General features: G+C 38.0%; 1 protein-coding gene across 2 annotated transcripts in view; it reads left to right on the top strand.

Moving 5' to 3' along the window:
* The window catches only part of SETD3 (SET domain containing 3), a 55080-nt gene extending 33352 nt beyond the window's left edge, over positions 1 to 21728 (top strand). The window contains exons 7-13 of one of the 2 annotated variants that reach the window (XM_021403307.1): positions 5794 to 5852; positions 7113 to 7227; positions 12561 to 12635; positions 15893 to 16059; positions 16687 to 16772; positions 18426 to 18586; positions 19187 to 21728. In XM_021403307.1, the coding sequence (XP_021258982.1) occupies positions 5794 to 5852; positions 7113 to 7227; positions 12561 to 12635; positions 15893 to 16059; positions 16687 to 16772; positions 18426 to 18586; positions 19187 to 19630 (1107 nt within the window). In that variant the 3' untranslated portion in view covers positions 19631 to 21728. The other variant, XM_021403308.1, reaches the window with a different exon arrangement.

Here is a 26123-nt window from a genome sequence, read left to right as displayed (position 1 = left end):
TCTAAAGAGTAAGTAAGTTCCTGTATGCAGACATAATAAAGTTTCCTCACAAAGGTCTGTGGCTGTCTTACTGTAACTGCGTGAAGAACTACAGAAGAATCTATCAATGTGAGGCTCAGCATGAACAGAACACATATTTTGTGAGGCGATTTACCAAAGGAGGTATAGGCTTAGTGTGTCTGAGGGGCAGCTGGGGGGCTGCCTCATTGCAAAACAAGCCCTTTCTCAGCCTGTTTGCTCTCCTCTTCATTCCTTCAGCCCCTGGGAGTCTGCATTTAGCTCTAAATGATTTTGTGAGAGGACAGGAAAAGGTAGAGAAAACTTGGTCACTATTTTGTGTTGTATCTAATTGGCTTCTGAATTGAGAAAAGATAAAGAAATATCCTGTATTTCATGAAGTGGATGTTAAAAAGTCAGTCACCATCTTGCCTCCATTTAATAAAGCAGATGTAGGTTTGTAAGCAGGATACTGTTTTGCAGTTGTTTGAAGATGCTTACTGTGTCCTCTATCAAACAGTAATGTCCATTTTGCACATGAGGTGGGCTGTTGGTCCTTCAGACCCTCAAGTTAGTAGCTGATGTCATGGTTGAGCTGTCTGTTATTCCCCTTCTTTCTCATCAACTAAGTACAATTTTTTTCAGGTAGAAGGTACAAAAAAATGGATGGTGCAGTTAAATTCCATTGCACCAGGAGGAGTCATTCCAGTCTGCTTCCGCTACGTGAATCCCATAATAGTGTGGAACAGTGCTTTCTTGTGTGTATATTGGCAGAAAGTAAATAAAAATTGCTGACATAAAGAATAAGCAAGACTGTTACTTAGATTTAATAAGTTTCAGTCCTGTGATACGTTTTTAATTTCAAGATTAGATTTTGTGAAGTAGGATTGTCTTTCTTCCATTAGAAAAATCATATAACAGTGTACCTTTGTGGATCTAATTCCTAATGCTTAATGAATCAGGCTGTTTGAAAATTCCAAAGCATGCTTCTGTAGTTGTAAAATGTTATTACAAAGTAAAATAATCTTTGACTTTTTCCCCAATCCTGTATGGTGAACTGGCTTTCCCTTGTTAGGTTAGGCAGCATACGTCCAATGGAAAGAAAGAATTCTTGTTTCCCTGTAGATCACTAGGATCCTCCATTCTGAATTCTTTATTTTACTTAGCTTTAGGGCAGTTAAAGCCTCAGCCGCTCCACAGAGAGGAGTTTCTCTTCAAGACTGCTGCTTCAAAGGATTTCCAGAACTAGGAAAGGGACAGTAACCAGCAAATGCTGACAGATCTTCCTGCTTCTGGCCCTGAAAGTGTGTGTGTGGTGTGTTTGTGTTTTCATACACCTACACATTGGCCCGAAACCATCAAGTAGCATCCAACACAGCTCATAACAAAATCTCCCCATTTTAATGAGTACACTGGAAAGGGGAGAATCTGCAAAGAAGGGGAGGAAATAAATTGTTTGGTCAAAAGGAACGAACCCTTGGGCTTTTTGTTCAAAGGAATGAAAGTTAACAAGGTGGAAGCTTAAACTGTTCTTGGCTTTAACTTGGTTTCAAGTACTCTTAGTGTTTTGGGTTTGGAGTTGCAGGTGTGGGGAGTGATGGCCTCAATATAATCTCAGCACTTGGTATGATGCTTTCCCAAGATAGAAATGGAGCTGTTTCTACTTTAGCTGTACACAAGAGGTTTTTGAGAATATTGAAATCTGATTTAGTAATATTGATGCAGAGATTGTCCATTACTTTTCCTTGGACTTGTGAGTACTTGAAATATTCTTCACAGAAATCCAGCCATCTCTGGATCCACAAACACATGAAACGTACGCATTGGTCTGTCACGACTTGAAGCATGTGTACAGTGATGAGTTAAAATGCAGAAAAGTGATTTAAACAAGGATTGTTTTCTAGTTAGGCATTACAGTGGAGTAGTAGCTGACTCAGATGGGCAGCTTATCTCAGCTTAGAGGTGGTGTCTTCCAAAAAAAAAACCAAAAACCAAAAAGAAACAACACTCATTTTGATTATATCCAGTGATTCAATAAATTTTTTCTTACTCAGGAGATAGAAGGGCTAATTGTACAAAGAATTATCCTGGCCAATGTGACTTTGTACATACATCATTTCTTTTCATGATATCTAGTAGCACACATATAAAAAAAAAATTTAACACTATGTAAACTTAGTCTAGTTCTGACTTTACCTGGAAGCTTTATTGCATGTTACGGTAATAGGCCTTGTACACTGCATCACTTGGTAAACAAGCAGATATTAAGCTCCTTTTAGTGGCAGTGCTTTTGTTGAGATTGGGAGCTCTGATAAATGAGTTTTGGCATTTCATGATTGAATGGGGTAAGGGGTGTACTCTCTAATAGTCTGCCCGTTCTTGTACAGGAGGTTAATGCTTGTGTAGGCTGGATAGCAGGAATGAGGTTGTGATGGCTTCTCAGCTGGAAAGGCACCCACCCTTTCTACATCTAATCCTTCATCCTGTCCAAATAAAAATAAGCCCCCTCAAAAGTGGAGGAGTCGTCTAGCATCTAGGTTGAGATTTGAGAATCATTAATCTTCTAAAGCCCGTCCAAAAACATGATGAGGAAATTATTAGTGTGAAGGCCCCTCTGGGGGCATCAGGAGTTGCCTTTCTTGTGCAACACTGAGCATGAGATGTGAACCCTTGGATGTCACTGCTTTCCTGAGAGAAAAATATTTAGAAGCCTTTTTTCTTGTTGTTGGGGATTTTTTCCCCCCTTTATCCGGTTGCCATACTGCAGAACTGGCTTCTAGTCTGATAGTGTTTTAGGTGACTAGAATAACAGTCTGTCTCTTTCCACAGTGGCTGCAGACAATCTGGCAGCAATCACTGTTACTTTTTAATATTTTTGGTTATTTTGAGATATCCTCCAAATGTCTCAAAGAAGGCTTGGAACACTGAAGGGGAAGAAACGTTTTTTAATTTTTTTCTTTAGGAATAGCAGCACTGGGAGGAAAATGAAATTCAACATGCCGCTATTTGTTTTTGCAGTGGTCATCACCCTGATTGCCAGCTCTGACAATATTTTCACGGAAAGGGTAACTAAGTAGATGGTATTTGTTCTTCATAATAACTCTCTCAGTAGAATGTCAGGACCTGCATCTAAATGAATATATTCACATTTTCATGTTTTCATTTTTTATTTAAAGCTTTTCCCCTCCCAACTTTATGAAACTACTTCATAACAGACTTGGGAAGTGAAAATCAGGATTCACGTGGTGCGTATGTCACGCTTCATAGCAAGTCTGTAGAGACCTAGGTGTATAGACCAATAAAAGCTAGATCTGATTTTTTTTCTAATGTATCAAGTGTTTGTTTAGTTTAAATACGTCTGTATCTTTTTGATCAGTCTAAGCAATTTGCATGCTATGCAGCAGACATCTTCTATACTTTATTAAATATCTGTCAATTATAAATATCAAGGTTTTACATTAATGTCAAGATAGTGCATCAAAAATTCATGGAATATGTGACTTTTTTCAAGGGTATTTAATACTTAATGCATTTGTGTCATTTTTCTTTCTAGATATATTGACAGGTTTTATTAAGTGTTTGTTAGGGAGATTTCATTTTTACCAAGGGACCATAAAGAGAAGCTGCATACTAAATCAATTTTTTAATCAGAATATTGTTCTTTTTTTTGCGTGTCTTCAGATTCTTGTAATCTGTAGAGTTTTTAAGTTACATACTAACATAGTCCAGGTCAGAAAGCTAACGTGATCAAATGTGCTGATGCTGGAGCATTTTAACTTTTAAATAGCTGCTAGTTTCTCGTGTCACAGAATGTTATAAATATGGTAATTATGTACACCAGGGTTTGCATTCTGCCTTGTGTCTTTTATTAGAAGGCTATCGATTTTATACCTTGCTGTAATTTACTAGTGTTTTTGTTTATATGAGCGATGCCTGGACTGTCTCAACGCAGAGTTTGAGGGATTTACGAATGGGGAGGGCCGCAGAGCACGTGGTGGAATCCGAAATTCAAGCTAGCTTACTACAATCGGACCGTTTCTGCCAAACACTAAACCCGAAAGTGACCCCAGACTAGCGCTAGGAGCTGCTGGTGGGGCTTTCCTCGTCGTCAATCTGCCCCGACGCGCTCCGTGCCCAGCCGGGGCCGAGGCGCCGTTCCGCCGCGGGCCGGCAGGTGGCAGGGGCGGCCCTCTGCTGAGGCGCCGTGCGGCGGCGGGGCACGGCCGGGCCGGCTCCTGCCTGCGGTCTTTCTCTGCTTAGTGCATCGCGTCCTGTCGCTGTAGAACTGATCGTTAATGCTAGCAATAAAACACTGACATGAAATTGTCTTAAAGGAATAATGTCGGAGACGGCGTTTTGTCTGTTTGTAAGAACAACCGCAGGCCAGGCATCTCCTAAAGCGTGCTTGCTCGGGGTGTCTCTTGGGTTTGCACGGAGCAGCTCCGTGAGAGGGAATAGTTCCGTAAAGTGCCGCTACAGGGAAAGCCGAGGAGATGGGCCGTGCCCTGCCCGGATCACCGATGTGATGGAAAATTGGCGGAACTGCGCTTTAAAACGAAACCAAAAAGGGAGGGGAAGGACGGCGGCGGCTAGTGTTAACTCATCCAAAGGGTTAAGCGAGGGGCTGACGAGAGGGGCACCTGGGACCGAGCACCCAATTGGCAGTCTTTTGTAATATATAATTTGCCTAAAATTGCGCGCTGAGCGCAAGCTTTTGTTTTCTAATTGATTTACGGTTTGAGCCACTTTTACCTCATCCCCTACTGTCCTGCACACGGTGCCAGCAAGTACATTACGGAGAGCGATGATGAATTGCCGCGCACTTGTGATGCTAATGCATCAGGAGTAAGGCGCTGCGTGCTGCATGGAGCTTCTGCCTTACTAGTGTCACGGAGACAGAGCTGGGCAGCATTCATCTGTATCTTTTGAATTAACGTTTCATCACTTGCTTCAATTTGTCTTTGAGACCTAATTGAACCTGAAGATTAAAATTTATGTTGTTGTGGTTTTCCATTTGCGAACTGGGATGAAGTTCTCAAGTGTGCGAGTGTGGGCTGAAAACTACCTGTGTTTTCTGGAAGTTGAAACAAGTCAATTCATTAGGAAAGCAGCAGGCATTATGGCTACTTAAAGCCTTTTACAAATCTGTAAATATTGCTTGTTAGCGATGACTAAAATATGCTTTCTCAAATGAGGTTACTTTGCTTTTAAAGCACAGTATGTGTGGACAGTTGATGTAGGTACTGTCTCATCTGTTTATCACCAAAGCTATGTAAATATTTTCGTCTGCTTGATTTCTGAAGTGTAGTGCAACTTTTACTGAAAAAAAAAACTTTTACAGATATTGGGGAAGAAAAAGAAGAAAAATATGTATTTTTTTCCTTGGTCTAGTGAAATGCTTTACTGCTATTCCAGGAAAGAAGAAAAGGAGGGAGCTGGTGAAACCTAGTGTATGCTTATTGTCTGATTTCTTTCTCCCACCCTGCGGAGCTGTGCTATGTTTTACCTTTGCATACTCAGTCCACCTTAAATTTTTTTATTTTTGTATGGTGTCTGTGGGTTCCAGTCCTGAAATATGAAGAAACAGATTTATGGCGGCTGCTGGGCACAACAAATTAAGTTGACAGTGATGTATGAGAGCATAATAGCATGATGATCCCTCTGTAGCGCTGCTGGACGCCTCCTGCTTCATTTGGCTCTTGTTAGGATCTGTTAGGCAGCTAAATAATGAAATTCTGCTGACTGATTTCTGTTTTCTTTCTCTTTCCACCTTTTTCTGAAACTCGTGTTTCCCAGACCCATCCTAATGCCAGCAAACTACCCTTAAAGGATTCTTTCACTTATGATGACTACAGGTTGGTCTGTCTTAATTCTTTTTTATTTTTTTTAGTGAAGTGAGGGGCCCTGGTAATGCTTCATAGATGGGAAAGCATGGTTGTTATTGAAATTTTAAATGTAGGGTTTGATACTGATATACTTAATGAGGAAAGTGAAATAAATATGCAGATTTTAATAGTTACAAAGGAACAGTCATGAGTAGTAGATTTAGCCAACTGGCACATGCAGTCTGAGATTAGTAAGGTAATTCACTGTTTTTTAAGAAAATAATTGAGTTCAAATTGCAGGAGTTTTCTTTTGGTTTGTGGATTTTTTTTTAACTTTTATTTTGTGAGAGGCTTTACCAATACACAGTAGGAAAAAAAAACTATTTACTGTGAATGATGAACTGGAAAGCTGAAGAGCTTAAGTTGTACTTAAGAGTTGTGAGTGTCACTTGGAGGTGCTGTGGGGGTGACATAATTACAATAAAAATAAGAATAATTAAGATAATGAGTTAAATTCTGCTAAGTGATTAAAATGATTAAAAGGCGTTCATGAGGTCTGAGAGGCTTCTATGTCTGTGAAACTGGCATATCCAAAGCATGCTTGCTTCACTTACAAGGTCACAGAGGAACATGCCAACTTGCCTGTGAAGTGGACTAAAATTTTTCAGATAAAAAAGAAACATACTACTGTTATGTTTCAAATGATGTTTGTATGTTGTATATCAAGGCTATCCACAATTTTAACTTGTTATTTAAGAAATTAAGTAAAATTCAAGTTGACAGTATGTTTGTAAGCAATCTGAAGCACTTCGGGGAAAAAAAAAAACAAAAATTTCTGAAAGTCTAATCCTGTTACTAGTAATGGAGTCTGGGGAGTAAAATTCTTTTGACCTTCTCCTGGTGGTATTCCTTTTTTCAAACAGAACAATGATATAGATACTAAGACCAGAGTGTAGTGATACTTGAAGATGTCTTCTTTCTGGCATTATCTGTTCATCTTTTTGTCTGAAATGTTATAAAATAGAATTTCAGAAATGTTTAGGAAATACTGAAATATTGAGCTTTTCCGAAGATTCCTGTATTTGAATAGATAGTTGGCATTTCATTTACTTAACCTGACTTAGAAAGGTTTCGAATGATTCTTCTGTTACCTCCTGCTGTTATTAGCATATTATTAAAAAAAATAAGTTTGGCAATTCCTTGTGTAAATGACTGCTCCAGACTGGGCTACAGGTAGTCCGCATATTGATGTTTTGAACACTGAACACCTAACGTTCTTTATTTTTGTAGATGGGCGGTTTCCTCTGTTATGACACGGCAGAACCAGATTCCAACAGAAGATGGTTCCAGAGTTACGTTGGCTCTAATACCTCTATGGGACATGTGTAATCATACTAACGGACTGGTAAGGTTTACTTCAGTGTTGAAAGGCTTTAAGGCTCAAGTATTAAGCCTTTCAAATGCCAGCAAACAATTTTAATAACTTTTCATTACGTTTCTTAATACAGTTATTTTATCTTCCTGAATGACCCTAAAAAACTTATAGCTGAAAGAAAGATTTATCAGTGTCTTAAATGTCTTATATTAGCTTTTCAGTGAGAACTTTGAGAACTTCCTTCATTTAAACAAACATTTAGAAATGATTGCATGCAGTTGTGTCTCATGTGTGTAATGTACCTTTAAGAGTTTCAGCTACATGTTACCTCTTTTTTTTTTTTTTCCCAGCCATTTTTCTGACATAGAGTTTTGTTTCTGACTGGTCTGATGAAGATTCACAATACTAGATAGATACGTACTGAGAAAATGAGAGCAGACAATGGTGGAGATTACGTCTTGTAGCTGCCATTAGAGAAAGTGGTTAGAAATTTGCAGCTAAGAAATACTGCCTGCTGTCTTAACTGTGCCCAAAAAACCTTGTTATGGAGACAGCAACAACAAGAACAAAGCCCAGTTCAACAAAAACAGTACATCTGTTACTACATCAAAGAAACAAAATGCAAAAATACTACTTTAGGGCATATTAAACATTTAAAAGGTGACATGCATATAGAAAGACAGATCTGCTGACATTTTGTCTTACGTGAGCTAGTTTAGAGGATAAGGTCTTGATTTCATTAACAGGCTAGTTAATGTTGAAGTGAGGTAATGGAAAACTGTAAGAGGACGGTTTATCAATGTTGTTTAGCCAGTGTTGTGTATGCGTCAAAATCCATATTCTGAACTTTTATTTCCAGTAGATAGTATAATTCATTTTAAGTAGTAAATATGACCACGCTATTTGAAGTAATCTAGTCCTTTTGTAGGAGAGCTGACCTGAGTGTTAGGACAGCAGCATGTGTTAGTATTGTTGGTATAGGAAAAACTTGATTTACATTTTGTTCATTTAAAGTAAGTTGTTTCTCGCTTTATACTTAGTTAATTTATTTTTACCATAGTTGTTCCAGTTACAGCACCAAAGGCCAGGCTACAAAGTTGCACGTTTGGCGTATTGTATTTTTTCTTTTGTTCTTTAATACTGATTCTTCCTTTCAGTATTTATTTTGCAATCTCAGAACTTTGATTTCTCTACAAAGTTACTGTGAGAATTTCTAGTATCAAGAAAATTGCTTTAAATTCCCAAACATATATTTTTGTAATGTAAGTCTTAGCTGCAAGCATCAGTACTTCTTGTACCCTTCTGCTGGGCTTCTCTTATATGATTCTTTTGCAGAGACTTGCCTGTATTCATTAGACAACTCTTAATGAAAGCCTTCAAAGTTGGGACTAAAGGGGAAGAGGAAGGGAATTAAGGTTCTGGGAGGGAAAAAAATAAGTTGCCCATATTAAAAGAGCAGCTAGGTATGTTGTTTTAGTCATTCAAACTTCTATTTAAATTGATAAGGTAATTTGCTATGTTCCTTCACAATGGGTTTGATATGGAGCCAGTCTCTGAAGCCAAACCTGCTAGTGCAGTAGTATATCAGGGCTCTAAGCAATTTTTTATGCTTACATGTATCCTAAAAAAGAGAGGGGAAGGGAGGAATCTTAAATAATTTGAATTTCTATACAGACTTTACTCATTTGTTTCATGTTTCCACACAGGCTACTTTAAAATAGCTGTAGGGTTAGGAAGGATAGACAACTATTACATTGACAATAAGAAAAGGTACTCAACTTTTTTCATTCTGTGTATTGTATTATTAGAAATTGAAAAGAAAAACAACCTGATAAGGTAACTGTAAGCTCTCTTGATATTATTATAGAGTGAGATGAGAGTGGATTCTGCTCTAGATATGGCACATCCCTTTAAAATACATGAAATAAATAATTTGTTGTATAAGAAATTAGAGATGATATTGTGTGTACCACTGTCTAGTCTATTCCAAACATACTGAAATGCTTCCAGAGTCAGTGACCTACTACATATTCCTGTTCTTGTTGTATTCTACAGGGCCTCTTTGCCCAAGCTGGATAATAAAATGCTCTTTGGGTTTAACTGAAGCCAGGTCCATCCAGCTTTTTCGTGCTTCTGACAGTATTAATTAGATCAACCTTCCTCTAAGAACTATATCAAAATGGTTGTCTTCATGCATTTCTCATTGTTATTCTTTAGTGGGATTGTATTTTGACAGTCAGAGGTTGATTACCAGCTCTGCCAGAGCTTTAAATAAGCTACACTGTGCCTATTGGGCCGGGTCCGTCCATAATCACTGGCCAAGCAGAGTACTGCATGCTTTATGCAATACTTGAATTTCATATATTAGCCTGCTTCAGAAATAAAACTGGAGAGATGCAATTTGTCAGCCATCACGTGGGAAGAGAAGTAATCACCCTGTTAATTCTTCTACATGACTGATGTTAAAAGAAAGAGGAAATAAGTCTAGCACTCTGTTATGCTTTTCAGAAAAGCCTTTTAGATGTGCTGCTGTTTAAAACAAAGGAAAGAAAACACCACCACTGAACCCACAAAAAAAGAGAAAAAATAGCCCCTAAACACTAGTGGTAGTCTAGTGAAGCATGCTTAAACTGACCAAATCCTTCCCTTAACATACTGGAATTCTTCCAGTTCTTGAAATTCTCCTGTTACATGGTCCTTTGGAGAGACTGGAAGGGAGTGTTCATGTATTTCATTCAGTTTATACTTGAAAAAGAAAATTCAGGACAGGTCAAGTGCAGTCAAGAGTTTCCTCTTTTTTGAATGCTCAGAGGATACCTTGTAATAGTGAGGGCAAATCCCCTCCACTTGCAACTAGCAGTTCAAGGTTGAATAACTTTGTAAACGATGGATCTTTAATGAGAAATTGTTCAGTCCAGCATAATGAATGTACAGGAACTTGTGTGTTGAAACACTGCAGTCTGTCTTTTGCAGTAGCCTGTATTGCATGACTCTGATGTTCTCGTCTGATCTCAACATACCACAAATCCTTTTAATAGATCTTAAGTGGTGGCTTCCATGTGCAGTGCAGTTATGCAAGTGTCCCACGGGGCCAGGCTGCCCAAGCTTGTGGCTGCCATGTTGGATGTGCTGCGTCTGAGACAAGTTCTCTGTGGTCACTTTGAAAGCATTGTTTTGGCTTACAAATGCACCTTTGATTATGCAAGCAGTGTAAAACTATTAATATGTAAACCATCGACAAGGCTTTCAAAATAACCCATGGAGTTCTGTCTTTGGATAAATTTCATCCAAGATGGGAATCACAGTATAGCTAAACTCAACTGTAAGTAGAAGAAATATGTTTTCATTTACAAAGACTGATAGAGAAGCTTCGACTACTTCTATGTTTTCCTGTAGAGCATATTTTTCAATAAGTTAGCTTTTTAAATACTAAATTCAGAATGCCTGCCATAATAGTTGTTTTCTGATTGTGCAGCAGATTTTGTTTCAGCCTGTGTTTGCATCTGTGTCTTTATCTATATATGGGGCTCTTGTGAGGCCCCATCTGGAGTACTGCATCCAGGCCTGGGTCTCCCAGCACAAGGAAGACACGGAGCTCTTGGAACGAGTTCAGAGGAGGGCCACCAAGATGATCAGAGGGCTGGAGCACCTCTCCTATGAGGAAAGGTTGAGGGAACTGGGCTTTTTTAGTTTGGAGAAGAGAAGGCTCCAGGGAGACCTCATTGTGGCCTTCCAATACTTGAAGGGAGCGTATAAACAGGAAGGGGAACGATTGTTTATGAGGATGGATAACGATAGGACAAGGGGGGATGGTTTTAAACTGAGACAGGGGAGATTTAGGTTAGATACTAGGAGGAATTTTTTCACTCAGAGGGTGGTGACGCACTGGAACAGGTTGCCCAAGGAGGTTGTGGATGCCCCGTCCCCGGAGGTGTTCAAGGCAGGCTGGACATGGCTCTGGGCAACCTGGTCTAATGGTTGACGATCCTGCACTCAGCAGGGGGGTTGAAATTAGATGATCTTTGAGGTCCTTTTCAACTCAGGCCATTCTATGATTTTATGATCTTTACAATAATATTCAAGAAAAAGTAATGTGAAAGTATTACATTTTTAGAATAGCCTTACTTGTCGGTGTGAACACTTCATGGTTTTGGAGAAGTACAGGTTGGTTAAGAAATTTACCCTCTTCCATTGTCTACTCAAATAAAAGTCCTGTTAGAATTTTAAGGATATTACCTAACTTTAGATAAAGAGATTATTTACATGTAAATTATAATTTTCTGAAGATTATATCCCCTAAAGAGCCATAGTTATCTAATACATTTTCATTGAGAGATCAAAAACATGCCGGTAGTTGGAGGATATAACACAGGATGTAAAACTGTCAGAGGCTCCTGTGTGCCTCATGGGAGTGACTAAAAGGTAAAGAACTTTATAACAGGCAACTGGCTTTAGCATGAAACAGACAGGGGAAACGGTGACAAGTGGTATCCCCCAAGAGACTGTCTTTGGACCAGTGCTCTTCAACATCTTTGTGAACTGTGGCCAGCAGAGTGAGGGAGGTGATTATCCCCCTCTGCTCTGCCCTTGTGAGGTTCCATTGGGAATACTGCGTCCACATCTGGGGGCCACATCACAAGAAAGATGTGGAACTGTTGGAGGAGGCCGTGGAGATGATCAGAGGGCTGGAGCACCTCTACTACAAGAAAAGGTCAAGGGAGCTGGGCTTGTTCAGTCTGAAGAAGAGAAGGCTCCAGGAAGACCTCACTGCAACCTTTCGGTACATAAAGGGACCTTATAGACAGGAGGGAGACCAACTTTTTACATGGTCTGATAGTGATAGAACAAGGGGTAATGGTTTTAAACTAAAATAGGGTAGATTTGCATTAAATATTAGGAGGAAATTATTTAGTCAGAGGATGGTGAGGCTCTGGAACAGGTTGCCCAGAGAAACTGTGGATGCCCCATCACTGGAGGTCTTCAAATCCAGGTTGGATTGAGCCCTGGGCAGCCTGATCGAATGGATGGCAACCTCCATGGTAGGGAGGGTTGGAACCCTAATAGTCTCCAACCCAAACCATTTTATGATTCTGTGATTCTATCATACTTTGTCTCACAGACTTCTGTTCACTTCAGTTATTTCCTTCCTTAGATTTCTTCAATTCAGAGAGAATTTTTAAAAGAGATTGTTTAGGAATCATAAAACATTTATTTCTAACTATATTATATTGAGTAGAGAAATAAATGTATGCAATTGCTACTGTCGATATGTATTTCCAATAGGATGATGTTCTATAGGTGCCAGGAGAGATAGCTAAAAAAAAAAATGCTAAAGATGCTTTTGTTGGTCTTCCCTTGGGTAGATCACTACAGGCTACAATTTAGAAGATGACCGATGTGAATGTGTAGCACTTCAAGATTTCAAGGCTGGAGAACAGGTAATGTGAACAGTTATATCTACATAATAGTTCTTCTATGAAGCTTTGTGCAGAAACGTACTGGAAAATGAAAGATAACCCTGATAAAGGTAGTCTGTACCAATGGTCGTATAGTAGATAGCTGATCTCAAAGATTTTAATTAGCTGCAACAGTTTTGCTAATCTACTACTAAAATTTGCACAAAAAATGACACTTGAAAACTCCCTATAAAATTATAATAGAAGAGTGGTTTGGATTAAGCCCTGCTACATTTGAATTTTACTATGATTAGCTAATTCAGTGTGAAAATACTACCAAGCTAATTAAGTACATGGTTTGCAAAATAAAAGATTTCCCATCACCTAGCATACCCTGATTTTAAGAGGGTATTGATTCCTCATATTTTTGAGAACTACTTGAAATATTTATTCACTGCTAAACGCACAGACACTGACTTTGGTATACTTGCTAAGATTAATAAAAGACTCATATCCAAATGACCAAAGATAAATATATTTAAAATTTGGAACCTTACTTTATCTGCACTGGCAGGTTGTAGACTCTGAAAATGTTTTACTTTTCTTGTTAGTTTCTAAGAGGAGGTTAAATGCAGTATACTTGTCAGTCATTTTACTCATCTTTGCATTGTCATGCTTAATGAAAATGAGAAGGGGCCTAAGGATATATTCCCTTCCTTTTCTGCTCATATGCCTGCATGTATACACATCTTCGTCCTTAAACAGAAAGTACCAAGAGTGAGACTGGTAAAATGCACGGAGCAGTTTGGATACCAGCATTCTGTTCAGAACTGCTAAGAAACAAAAAATGAATGTTCAAACTAAGTTTGTTGAGTGATGCATTGAACATGGTGGTTCGGGACTGTAGGAAATTTCTGATTGGAGTGTTCTTGTGCTGTGTCAGCAGCCAGCATAAACACTCAGTGTTGCTGCACTCCATTTTTCCTGCTGCTTCTGTGATAGCAGTCTGCATGGACAAAAAAAAGAAGAGAATTTTTTCTCTGAAACATTCTAAAATGTTTTCTAACTCAGTATCCGAGTTACTACCTTTAAGTGTATTATTTTGCTAGCCTTACGCTTTATAGTCTTTTGATTTTCATTTTCTCTATGTATTGTTACCTTCTTTTTGAACAAAGATATGTATGAATTTTTTAAGTATGGCTTTCCAGAGGTGTATTTATCCTCATTCTATGTTGTGGTTCACAGTGATTGTATATTTTTTTGTGTTGCTCTTAAAATTTGTTATGGTAGTCAAATATTTGCTGTTTTTCCTATACCAGTATGATGAGTTAAAAGGGGTCCACAGTTTTTTCCAGAAGTGATCCAATTTATAATTTTCCACAGCTGGCAATAGATGTGTTGCATAGCTTTTCTGGCTGCTCTCTCAATTTCAGTTTTAGAGGCTTTCTCTCTTTTTATTTTATGTTAGTGGTTTCACTTTGCTATTCATTTTTTAAAAAATCTGTGCAAACTTTAACTGCTATCGGTGTCATTAAAGTGTTTTAATTATATAACGGTTTAGTCTTTTAATATGCTGTGAAGATGTTATTCCTTACAGTTTTAGTAGGCAAAGTGCACAGTCCCTGCTTTTGCTGCAGAAAAGCAGGTGGAAGTCCACAGAGTCTATCGAACACTGGCCTTGAATTCAGGAGCTTGTCATATGGCCTAATTTGCCTTCTTGTGTAAGAGAATACCATATAATGTACTCATGACTGTGACAGTTTAATATGAGATATAGCACAGTAGTTTTGAAACTGGTCTCTTGAACTAATTGAGCTAGAGTTTCTTCTGATTGTGCAACATTTCCTGTAATCAAGTGGAGATTTGCACTGGCATTTCATTTCCCATGGTTTTCCTAAGCACTTTATGGAAGGGCCTTCTTGGAGGAGGGAGTTGCTGACCTGACTTAGCCCTTGCGTACATAGGCAGGTCACTCATTCATTATATGCCTGCCTTATAGTATAATGTCTACTATAATTAAATATAACATTTAAGCATTTAGTGCTTAGGGCAAATACTTCTAATCTAAAATTGAAAACTAAGAAAGTAAATGGCATTGCTAGTGTTGTTGAGCCCTTAAGAGAACATTGTGCCTTTTTCTGTCAGCTAGCCAGGAGTGCAGGCATTCAGATATCCAGAGCATTGCCCTATCCTAAAGTTAAGCAAGGAATTCTGTAACTGTTGAGACTTTATTGTTTGATTGACAATTCCATTGTCAAGGGAAAAGGAAAAATATCCTCTTGATTTAGGAGACGACTACTACTCAGACCTCTTGCCCATAGATTTTGTACAGCTTAGCCCTGTGAGTTTGTAATGCTGTGGGTGTGCACTTTGCCTACTCTAATAGGTTTTAAATTTATTTTAACCAAATTTATCAGTGTGATGGCTATCAAAGATTATTAGCTATCTGTAGGTATTTCAGGAAAATCAGTTACTGAGCATAGAAAACAGACCTCAGTTGGTCACTGTTCCACCACAGTCAACAAACAAGAGGAAAACTTAATTGAATTTTGCCCTTTATAGGCAAATTAATCAGATATAAAAGCACCTGTAAGAAAAGAGATTTTGCTTGTTCTGCTTTTTGCAGAACTGCCTTTCTTGTATCCACTTTTGGTTAAACTTTTTGCAGGTTATATTTAGGAACAGATCTTTGTGTATGAATTAAAGTAATGCATTTGCTTTAGATAAAGGGTTTGGAGTGTAGCACAAGTGGTAGTACTGGCTGAACACTGAACCGATCTCTGTATAATTTACTTTGGTACATGTATGTCTTTCGGTAACATTAAAACCAAGCCAGGCCAATCCTTCCATTACTCTACTGTGTGAGCATATAGGGGAAAAAATGACCCCAGAAACATCAATATTTTTAATGAGTTGTCCTTGTCTCAGAATGTTCTTTGGCCCATGATGGTGTAGGATCTTTGAAAGCTTATTTCTAAATACCAGTACTTTATGAGAATGTGAGAAACAAAGCAGTTAGGTTTTTTTTTTTTAAATACGGGTTAAGAATTGTTTCTCTCCTTTCAGTTTCTCAGTTCCATGTATATGTTTACATCTACCTCTAGACTTTATGAAGTTTATATGTGATATACAGCATTTGAATCAATACCATAAAACAAAGCGTGTTTCTTCATATGACCAAGTATAACTTGTACTGTGAATAGTAACTTTTCCAAGGAATAACTTTCAAATTATGTCAGATTTGTGAGCTAATCTTAAGCTTTTTTCCTGTCCCTTCACTTCTCTTTTCATCCTTCTAGATTTACATTTTTTATGGCACTCGGTCAAACGCTGAATTTGTGATCCACAGTGGTTTTTTCTTTGATAATAATTCACATGACAGAGTGAAAATAAAGCTTGGCGTGAGTAAAAGTGACAGGCTGTATGCTATGAAGGCAGAGGTCTTAGCTCGTGCTGGTATCCCAACGTAAGTAAAACACAATGCAATGTTGTTTTTTCAAAAAAAAAAAAAAACCAAGAAAAAAAAAACCACCCACCCACATTTCTTATGTATGTAATGTCCATTAGAGCATACATAAAGCTGTTTTGTGATAGTTTTCTTGTGTCTAATATTTCTCATGTTTGTATAGTAAACTAAAGTTGTTATAATAATATTTACAGAAGTTCTATCTAATTTGGACCATATATAAGGGAAAAAAGTCTTTGCTTTAATAACTATTTGAACAAAAACAGTGAGGATTGATTTGTGGTTTTCCTTTCTTTCCTATCCCTTGCAGACATACTACAATGCTCAGTATGTGAACCACAGCATTTTCCTTTATTCTTTTCAGTCCAGAGGGTACTGTTAGGAGCAGCAGACATGAAACACTGCATTTTCATGAATTTGGTTATGAAAACCGTATAAAAATCATTGTAAGTGTAAAATTGTAGAGATACCTGTTCTTTTCAGATACAGGTTAGAAAAGACTTTCTTCAGTTTAAAGTTACTTTTGTAACACTGCATTTATTATATTCTTTAAGGTCTTTTTAAATAAGTTCAGAAGTATAACAATAGAACTTGCATTTTCTCTTGTTTGATTGCTTCTTTTCATAGTTCTAGTGTTTTTGCCTTGCACTCCATTGAACCTCCAATCTCTGCCCAGCTTCTGGCTTTCCTTCGAGTGTTTTGTATGAATGAAGGTAAGACAAAACAATCTGTGTTTATGGTTTTGATTTTTGTTCTGTTTTGTTTTTATCTTGCAGGAAAGTGGCAGACATTTCTATAAAACATTGAGATAGAAGATAGATTAAGATAGAAGGTCAGAAAAGGAATTGTTGGAGTAGACATTACAAGCACACCTGTAAGCCAGTGAGAAACCCAATCTTTGGCCATGTCATGTACTGTAGTAACATAGACCTTTTCGGAACTCCTGAAGAGGCGATCCAATTGTTAGTTAATCTCCCAGGCTGTTGTTGAGTGAATGAGCTTTGGAGCTTTATCTTTATTTCTTAGTTTTAAAAACGGTTCACAAAACAAGATCATATGAGACTCAGGGTGTTAGTACAGTCTTAAAATCAATGCGGATTAGCCTTTACTACCTGAATCATGTATGTGCAGAATCGGAATATTCTGTATTATATGAGAAAAATGGAAGAGAGATTTCAAAGTTGAGTGTTTAAAGTATTTTGACAATTTATGATCTAAATTCAAATAATGTATTTAGTAGTCTTTGTAGTGTTTCTCTTATGCTGGAGGGATTCGTGGGGAAAATAGATGCAACTTTTACATGACAGTGAGAGAACTGCCTTGCAGTCTGGTATGCGGTGCAAATGATATAGATTTAATATCAGTAGGAATATTGGAGCTGTTAAGTTTTTTGCATGTGCTCCATTTGTTTTCTTTTATAAAAACTTGCCTTCTTTAGTGTCATGACTTTGCTGCATACTGTTGTCCATCTTTGAGAACTTTTTAAGAAATTCAAGTAAAGAATCTGACAGGGGGGTTAATTTTGTCTTGGAAAAGGAACTATAATGAGTGGACATCTTAATTGCACTTCTCGGATATGATTGTGCTTTGATTACTCATGTGTCTTTAATACTTTCTGATAAAACTGGTAAGCTTATTGGGAAACTACATACAAGGAGTTATTCCATTAGCAGAGAGATACTGCCTTTGATAATCCTCTTGTAAACAAGTGGAAATTTAAGTACATAGCAATCTATATTGTAGATGTCAGTCATCATTCCACTGTTTGTGATGCATTTTACTTCAAGTTTGTGATAGCTGCTTTGCAGGAGTGGAATGTGGTAATTAAAAGATTGATAGAATTCGTGTAATGTCAAGGAGCTGGTTAAGCATTTTCTGCTCCCTATAAGGGTTTTTGATGGATGTCTCTTTTGACCAACCATAGGTAGTTTCTGCTGCTGAAACAGATTTCTAAAACATTACGAAAAATAATCCATTATTGTTTGCAATTTTCTCTGCCCTGTTCCTTTTATTATCAAAATGTTCACTGAACTCTTTGAAGAATTATTCCTTTCAGTTTAGTTTATCAGTTATTATGCAAAACATCCTATCTCACTGTCAGAATTACATTGTGTATGAGATACTAAAATAAACAGATCTTCTTTTAGAGTGGAGAAGATCCTTCTCCTCACCTCAAACCTTCCAGTTGCCTCTTTGAGGAGAATCCTGGAATTAATCGGCATATTTGGTCATTCTCATTTGAGGACCGTTTTTTTTGCTGAGCTGCTCAGGAATATACTCTTGAAGATAAACTTTTCTGCAGTTTGTCAGCTAGTGAAGTGAATGACAAGATTGTTTTTAACAGATTGGTTTTGTACTTGTTGCAGAAGAGCTGAAGGAACACTTGATAGGCGAACATGCCATTGATAAAATCTTCACTCTGGGGAACTCTGAGTTTCCTATTAGCTGGGACAATGAAGTTAAACTTTGGACATTCCTAGAAGCCAGAGCATCCCTTCTTTTGAAAACCTATAAAACAACTGTGGAGGTAAAATTACTATTATATATAACTTGAAGTGTTTTGTATTACAATTGTAAGAAAAGATATTTTGTCCCCCATCTTCTCCTTCCAAACTTTCATCTGAACAGTAGTACTTAATGCATTTTGCACTTCTTAAAGTGTGGAAACGTATTTGCATTATCTAAGGAAAATCAAATAAGATTGCAAGAAAGAAGATTTTGTTAATGTAATTTTTCTTTGATTCACTGAATAAAGGCTACTTGCTTTTTCTCTGCAAGTAAAATTGGGAATCAGTTTCAACTTGTTGTCTCTTAGTTGTGTTCTCCAAACTGCAAAGAAACATGCTGCTACTGCAGGCGTATTTTAATTGAGCCTATATGCTTCATATGTTTGCGAAGTCTCCTGACTTTGCTAGTTATGCAGGCTGACCTATGTGGAGAAATGTTTGCCTTCTTTATGGATATGTGACAAATTTCGCTGGAACTTTATGCAGGCCCCCTCATTCTTATATGTCTATTTGGATCAGCCTGAAGCAGCTGCTGTCGCTTACTGTTAAAGCACAGAGAGGAAAATTAAGGGATTTCTTCTGTTGTTGGTAACAAAAATTTGCTTTTTCTTTTCTACCAGGATGACAAGTCATTCTTGGAGACCCATGACCTTACTTCACATGCGACAATGGCTATCAAACTGCGATTAGGTGAAAAAGAGATCTTGGAGAAGGCAGTAAAGAGTGCTGCTGCTAGCCGAGAGTACTATACCAAACAAATGGCGGATGGAGCTCCACTTCCTAAATATGAAGAGAGCAATATTGCCTTGTTGGAGAACACTGTGGCAGACTCTCGACTCCCTATTGTCTTGAGAAACCTAGATGATGTGGAAGAGCAAGGGGACTTAAAGATTGATGAAGCTATGGATGCGGAAGTCACAGAAAATGGGTTTGTAAATGGTGAAAACTCTCTATTCAATGGGACCAAGTCAGAAAGTGAAAATTTAAATAAAGAGGAAAGCAACAGAGAGACTGAAGATGCCAAAGAATCTTCTTCAGAAAGTACTGATGAGGTTAAAGAATAGTCCTAAAATTTGACTTTCTTGTGAAATTAAATTAGCTGAAGTTTATGAACAGTGCATTTATGTTGGTGTGTTTCTTTGTTAACATTTCTCTTTCTGCAGAGAAAAATGTTTTTGCTGCTTTATATAAAAATGAATTTTTAAGTTATTAAAAAGGTTTAGCACCCCTTTTCAATTAAGATTGCCATCTTGCTTTCAGGCAGAAACTGGGGATAGAGGTGCCTTTGGAAGATTTTGCAGCCCTTTGTTGAACCAAATGTATTTTCTTCCTGGGGAAGAATTAAGCTCTTCTATCTGCTGTGCTTTTGTTGTTCTGTCACTCTGACTACCGAAATTAAAAGCTTGCTCTGCCTCCTGCCAAGAAAGGCAGAAGGCAGGACTGACTCGGTATTCAGCATGAAGGTGGAAGAGCAGTACAGCAGAAAACTGGATAAGAGGATCAGAAACTTGGGGGACTTGATGAAAACCTGTTTAAAATCAGGTATGCCAGTCCAGAAAAAGGTAAGGTGGCAACCTTATGATTGGTAGTTTTAAATGTTGATGAGAATCCAAATTGTATACACTTAAAGTGATCTCTGAAGATTTCAGTTTACTTTGTCTTTTGTTTACTGTATAAAAATATCTCATCTTTCTTCTTCAGTCAGAGCTAGGCTGCTACAATACTAAATTCACCAACTTTTAAAGGCTGACTTTTTTATTTCCAGGTGGTACCTTTTATTTACAAGGTTGGCAGTGCTACTGGAGAGTTTGAAAGCAGATAGGCCAAGCCACAGCTTTAAAGTGTACTGTTCAAAGTGAGGTTGCTTCCCAGCTTCTACAGGTTTTCACAATTAGCTAGAGATTTTCAAAGCTCCACTTTTGACTAAACCATTATTAAAAGGAAAATATGATTAATATTCCTGTCTGCTACTCTTTCATTTCTGTGTTGTTGGATGTAACACTGAATGTGACATGGTTACCTGATCTTACTCAACTTTGTCTTTTGCTTAAGATGCTCATGGACACTGTTTTCTTGAAGGAAATGGCAGGTAGGCTAATGTATTTTTGGCCCAAGTCCAAACCAAAGCCTAGTCTGCAGTATACTTTGCCATTTATAGCGTGTCTTTCTGATGCACATTTTTCTGGATACCTCCACAAGTTAACCAGGTTTACTGTCTCCAGCAATTTTGGTCACCGTCGTACAATCTTTTAACTTACAGTTGGAAACAATAAAATCCTACCATAGTGCAATATCAGGACAAGTGTAATTTCAAGGTTTGACTTTGAAATTACCTGTTTGTTGTAAGGAGAAGAGGGTGGAATATTTTTATTTTGTGAGTGAATGGAGAGGTATATAAAGTGATTTAATTCTACTCTCGTTATTAAGGACTTTGTCTTTTACCTGTGTTTTCTTAAAATCAAGATATTGGAAAGAATGGAGAAGCTTGGACAGCAGTTGGAAGTTCAATAAATGTTGCAAGCTGTTCATCCAAGATCAGTTGCAGTAAAATGTCTTTTGGCATATACATAGTTTTATTAGATTTTGCTTCTTTCATACTACGACTTGGAAAACGTGTTTTTGCATAAATTTTTGGTGCAATGCACATAAGTAATGAGTTTCAGGTTGTCATAGCATTTTTGGTGTTGAGCTAGTATCAGTGTGGGGAAAATTAAAAAAAAAAAAAGTTTTTTAAAAAAATTATTTCACTAAGAATGGTATGTTGCCATTGCACCTTGGATATTGCTTCACCACTAACGAGATAAGATGCTGGACCAGTATTTTTGTAACTATACGCTGCCTTTGGTAGAACGTCATGAATTGTTGTCTTGACAGTTTAAATGTCATACAGAACTAGTTACTTATCACTTTTTATTAGGACCAGTATTCCATTTCTGTTTCTGCCAGCTACATTGCACAACACTGTAGTAGATACTATGATGAAATCTTGAATCTAGCCTTCCCTGAGAATTATAACTGTAATCCGGAATTTACATGCTTTGATTCAATCTGATACACTGTATTTTGTTCCAGTATTTGCTGATATCTATGGCTTAGCAAAGCCTGTGGTCACCACAGGACGGGATATGTAGGTTTTCTTGAATAAAATATAGTTCTACTATATCTTCCCTAGTGAGTGTATTATACGAACAAAATCTGTACCTGCTGTTGACTGCTGTATCTCATGGGGAATGGGAAGAGGAGTAACTGTTCACAGGTGAAGGTTAAAGGAGAAATATCTGACAGTTAGAAGGGAGATTCTAGTAAACAGAAAGAGAAACCAATCTATTAAGCACACAGTCAAATTCTTACTCTTCAGATGTTAGTGTTATTTAGCAAAGTGTTGCACACAATAAAAGTAGTGAGTAATCTAATTTTGTAATTTGCATTTTTCCTTTACACATGTAATGGTTTCTCAGAACTAACCTTAAACTTAAGCTTTTGAAAACTGAGGTGGAAACAAAAAAAAATTGGCGCTGATGAGCCCTTATTACCATCTGTCATGAAAACAGACCTTTCAAAGCATTTTAAAGTTAACTTTCTTCATAATGTTTGGTTAAGAGGCTGTTCACACTAATCTCAGGCTAAATGCCAAATCTTGCTTCTGTTTAGCTGTCTGTGTGAAGTACTCATGCAAGAAAGACATCGCTTGGATTTCTCAGACTGTTCTCCAAAAACAAAACAAGAAGGGAAGAAAAACCTTTTGAATTTTGCATGAACGTACCTACTGATGAGTCATTCCCCTAACAACCTGCAGCTTCGACTGCGTACTGCAAGGTTGTGTCCTTCCAGCCCTGCGTTTGAAGTCATAAAACACACGAAACAGAGCAACAATCTCCACTCTGGAAAAAATGTGAAGTATGTGCGTTCAACCTTAGACTAAGTGTCATGAGTACACGAGCCGAGAGCCTTCTGGCTGGAGGTAGGATGGAGGCTGGATGTTGCTTAAAGGCCATCGGTGTAGAAGATGTGTGCAACTCATCACTAGCTGCATACCTGAAACTGATTTGCCTTTACGGAGGATTGAGCATCATAATCATGAAACTTGGGTATATCAAAGGTATGCTGGAAGGTTTAAGTTATACATTCTGCTTTTCTCTAGTTTATACGTTTAGAGACTATGTAATACCTGTGGCTGCCAGTTCTTACCTTATAGAAAAATGTGAAGAAATGATGAAACAGTGTACTTCGAAGCGCTTCAATCTGATGCATTGAAGATGCTCCCCAAATCTGCTGCTCTTTTCTGATTTTATGAACTGAAAGTGAGTCTCTGGTGTTCCTTATACTCTGTGCCAGACAGGAGCGTTTAGACAAAACACTCCTCTGCCAAACACTCAAATGAAGCCACATCTGATCCTTTTCTCTAGAAGACTTTTAATCCATGTTGAAGTCAGGTGGGATCACACGACTAACGTGTAATTACTACCTGCTTCCTTCTTCAGGTGTCTTACTGCACCAAGTACAGCATGTAAATTGGTGACTCACCGTTAGAAGAGCTTCCTTAGCATTTCTCTGGTGTCCACATCTATTTCCTAATAAGTGCAGCAGGCTTGGAAATCGTGCAAGATTTTTTGTTTAAAATAAGATAAAAATCACAATTGTACTTATGAGGAAAAGATGAGACAACATAAAAGGACGGGGCTTCTTTTGGGCTTTGTCTTTCCTTAAATTCACTGAAATGTTCAGCGTATCTCACAACTGAAAGGATGGCAGTTATGAAGTTAGTGTAAATGGCACAAGCTTCAGCTTTAGTGATACAAGTGAAATCTATTTCTGTGAATCCATTTAGTGAAAAGCACAACAACATTCAAATTTTCCTAAATACCACATTCGCTGTCCTGTGGCACCAAACAGAAACCAAAACATCTATTTTTTTCCCTTTTTTCTGTAGCCCTTTGCTGAATATAACTGCTCTTGTATTCATTCTCCTGGATTATCTGTAACAGGCTTTGAAGTATGACCAAATAAGTTGTTTTGTGTAGCACCATATATTGGTTGTGCCCCTTGGCTGCTGCGAGAGAGCTGCTCGGTGCTGGGGGTACAGAGGGGCTTTGTGAGTCCCATCTGGGAGCATTGCTCGGAGCCACAGGAAGCAACAGTGAAATCCAAGGCAGTGCTGTGTTCAGGACACTCACCTGGAAGGTAATGTGTCTGAACTTGGGGAGCTTAGTCCTAATAATACTTTTCCATATGGGGCTGTTTTGTTGCACCAAGGTGATCGAACACAGCTTTGAACCTGAGCCTTCAGTGTTCCAGGCCAACCCTTGTGTCCACTGTGCTCAGAACTCTTCTCGTTTCTTTTTTATTTCTATTTTTCAAAGGTTTGGGGTTTGTCCCGCACAAAATACAGTTTTGTTTTGTTTTGCTTTTTTGGAACTTTGTAATTTTGGACAAACACAATCATTTTCCAATTCTGTTCAGGCATTAAAAATAAGTACTGCTGACCATTAGAACTGGTGCCTTCGAGCAGGAAGGCATAGATCTGGAATAGATCTGCAGCCCATTGAGACCTTTCTTTGCTTCTTCAGAAAGTTGCTTAAAATCTGCATGAGGACAGGGAATAAAATCATGCTGGTGTTTCCCAGCTGAATCGCCATTATTTATGCACAGACCGGGATACCAGCAAACTTAGATAACTGAACTTAAACACTTAGCATTCTATTTATTATTAAGCATATATTATTGTTGAAAAATGGGCCAGCTTGAAGCCCTGAACACGACTCATTTGTCCTCCAAAAAGGGACAAAGGTGGGGTTGCCCATCTTATCCCGCTCTGGTTTCTCTGTACGCTGACTGACAGTAGCTGGGTTCCCGCACCATGCCCCATTGCACTTGCAGGTGTTCCTGTGCTTTTTTTGCTGCCTTGCACCAGGCTGGGATCACCTTCCTGTTCTGCAGAGGCGCTGCTGTCCAGAGGAGAAATATTGGCTGTCCTCACCAGCCCATCCCCATACAAGTCCATAGCTTTTGTGTTGTGCTGTTGTTTAACATGGATCTGTGCGGAGTGTTTTTTTTTAACTTTCTTTTTGTGATTACTGTTTGACTTAAACATTCTGCAATTTATTGTCACTTGCACAAAAAATGACTGTTACTCCTATGTAAAGCAAAATTGGGAGCTATGTAGGTGTCCCATATCAGGCAAATTCATTTCCCTCTGCTTATTTCTTCCTTGGTTCACCACATTCAGCACTGCTGGCAACTCAGCCAAGGCCTAATTTTAGCACTAAGAAGTGGTGTTATATACAGTTTTGTGGTCCAAAGGTAGGAATAAGGCTCTTCGAAACTGAATCCAAGCATTCACAAAATGCCTCGTCTGAACTGCAGAGGAATTTTTAGATTAACTTGAATATCTATAAGAGAGCCCTACTGCCTTGCAGCAATTAATTCAAGTGATTGGATGCTAGGAATGGTTTATTATAATTGCACACAGGTAGTAATTTATTAGGGTGGCTGTTTCTTTTGGCATATGTCAAGAAGGTCAGAGTTTAGACTTTTTTGGACATTAACCCAGTCTTCTGAAACTCTGAAGTTCCACTTTTTGGTCATTAATTTCATACATGCTGAGATTGTGACAATTAACCCACTTAATAAAGGTCAAGCTTCAATTTTTTCCAATTTCTGGAACACTTAACTTTATTCCTTCTTGAAAATGGGCAGATACAGAATGATAAATAGTTATTAAATGAGAAGGAAGATGTAGTTCTGCTGTCAAGATACCACTGAATGGCTAGTAACAAAGGGACCAGAACCGCTGCATGTTTGAAGTGGAAGGAATAGCCTAAGACTACAGGAGAATGAAATAGGAAAGTATAGATCGCAGCAAGCTGTTTAAAATGTTTCCACTAGCATCCCCGTTAACTTGCTCTACCTTAGCCTCCAATTATGCAAATACATAATTTGTCCTTTTAATTTTTTTCATGTATACATATGAGGTTTCCTACAGCTGTAAAGCAACATCTAACCACAGCTGGAAGGCGTAAACCAGCAAAGTGAGTAAGAAAACAGTGTTGGCGTTTTCAGCTGACCAAAGCCTAGTTATACTGCATGTCATTAATACCTGGATTTCAGAGAGCCACAAGATTAGACAAGAATAAATGCTTAATTCTGTGTAATAGCATCACTTCTGAGATGGCACATTGGTATGTTGTTTTCTTAAGCAAGCTATCACTTGAAAATCAGTACTGGCATAATTTCTGAAACCTCTGAAAAGTAGCCATTTAAAAGCATATTTATTCATTTTAAATTGCATCATCCATTGAAGAATCAAAGTAGCCATTTTGTAAGTTAATACAATCAATGCATCTTTAGTGTTAGGTCAGAGCAGAGTGATTTTTGGAAACCTATTTTTCACATGTGTATTCACCTAGTTTTAAGGTGTTGACTAATACCTCTGGAGTGCTCCCACAGCAGTTTTGAGGGAGATGCTGAAAAGTTTAATACAGGTACGACCAGCAAATGTCTCAGAGAATAAGAAGCTGTGTGTTGAAAATAGTCTGTTTCCTCTATAATCGTTTTCCT

The sequence above is a fragment of the Numida meleagris genome, chromosome 6 (assembly GCF_002078875.1).
Source record: "Numida meleagris isolate 19003 breed g44 Domestic line chromosome 6, NumMel1.0, whole genome shotgun sequence".
Lineage (NCBI taxonomy): Eukaryota > Metazoa > Chordata > Aves > Galliformes > Numididae > Numida > Numida meleagris.
Note: the sequence above shows the minus strand (reverse complement) of the source record. Positions and strands in the feature narration are given on the sequence as shown.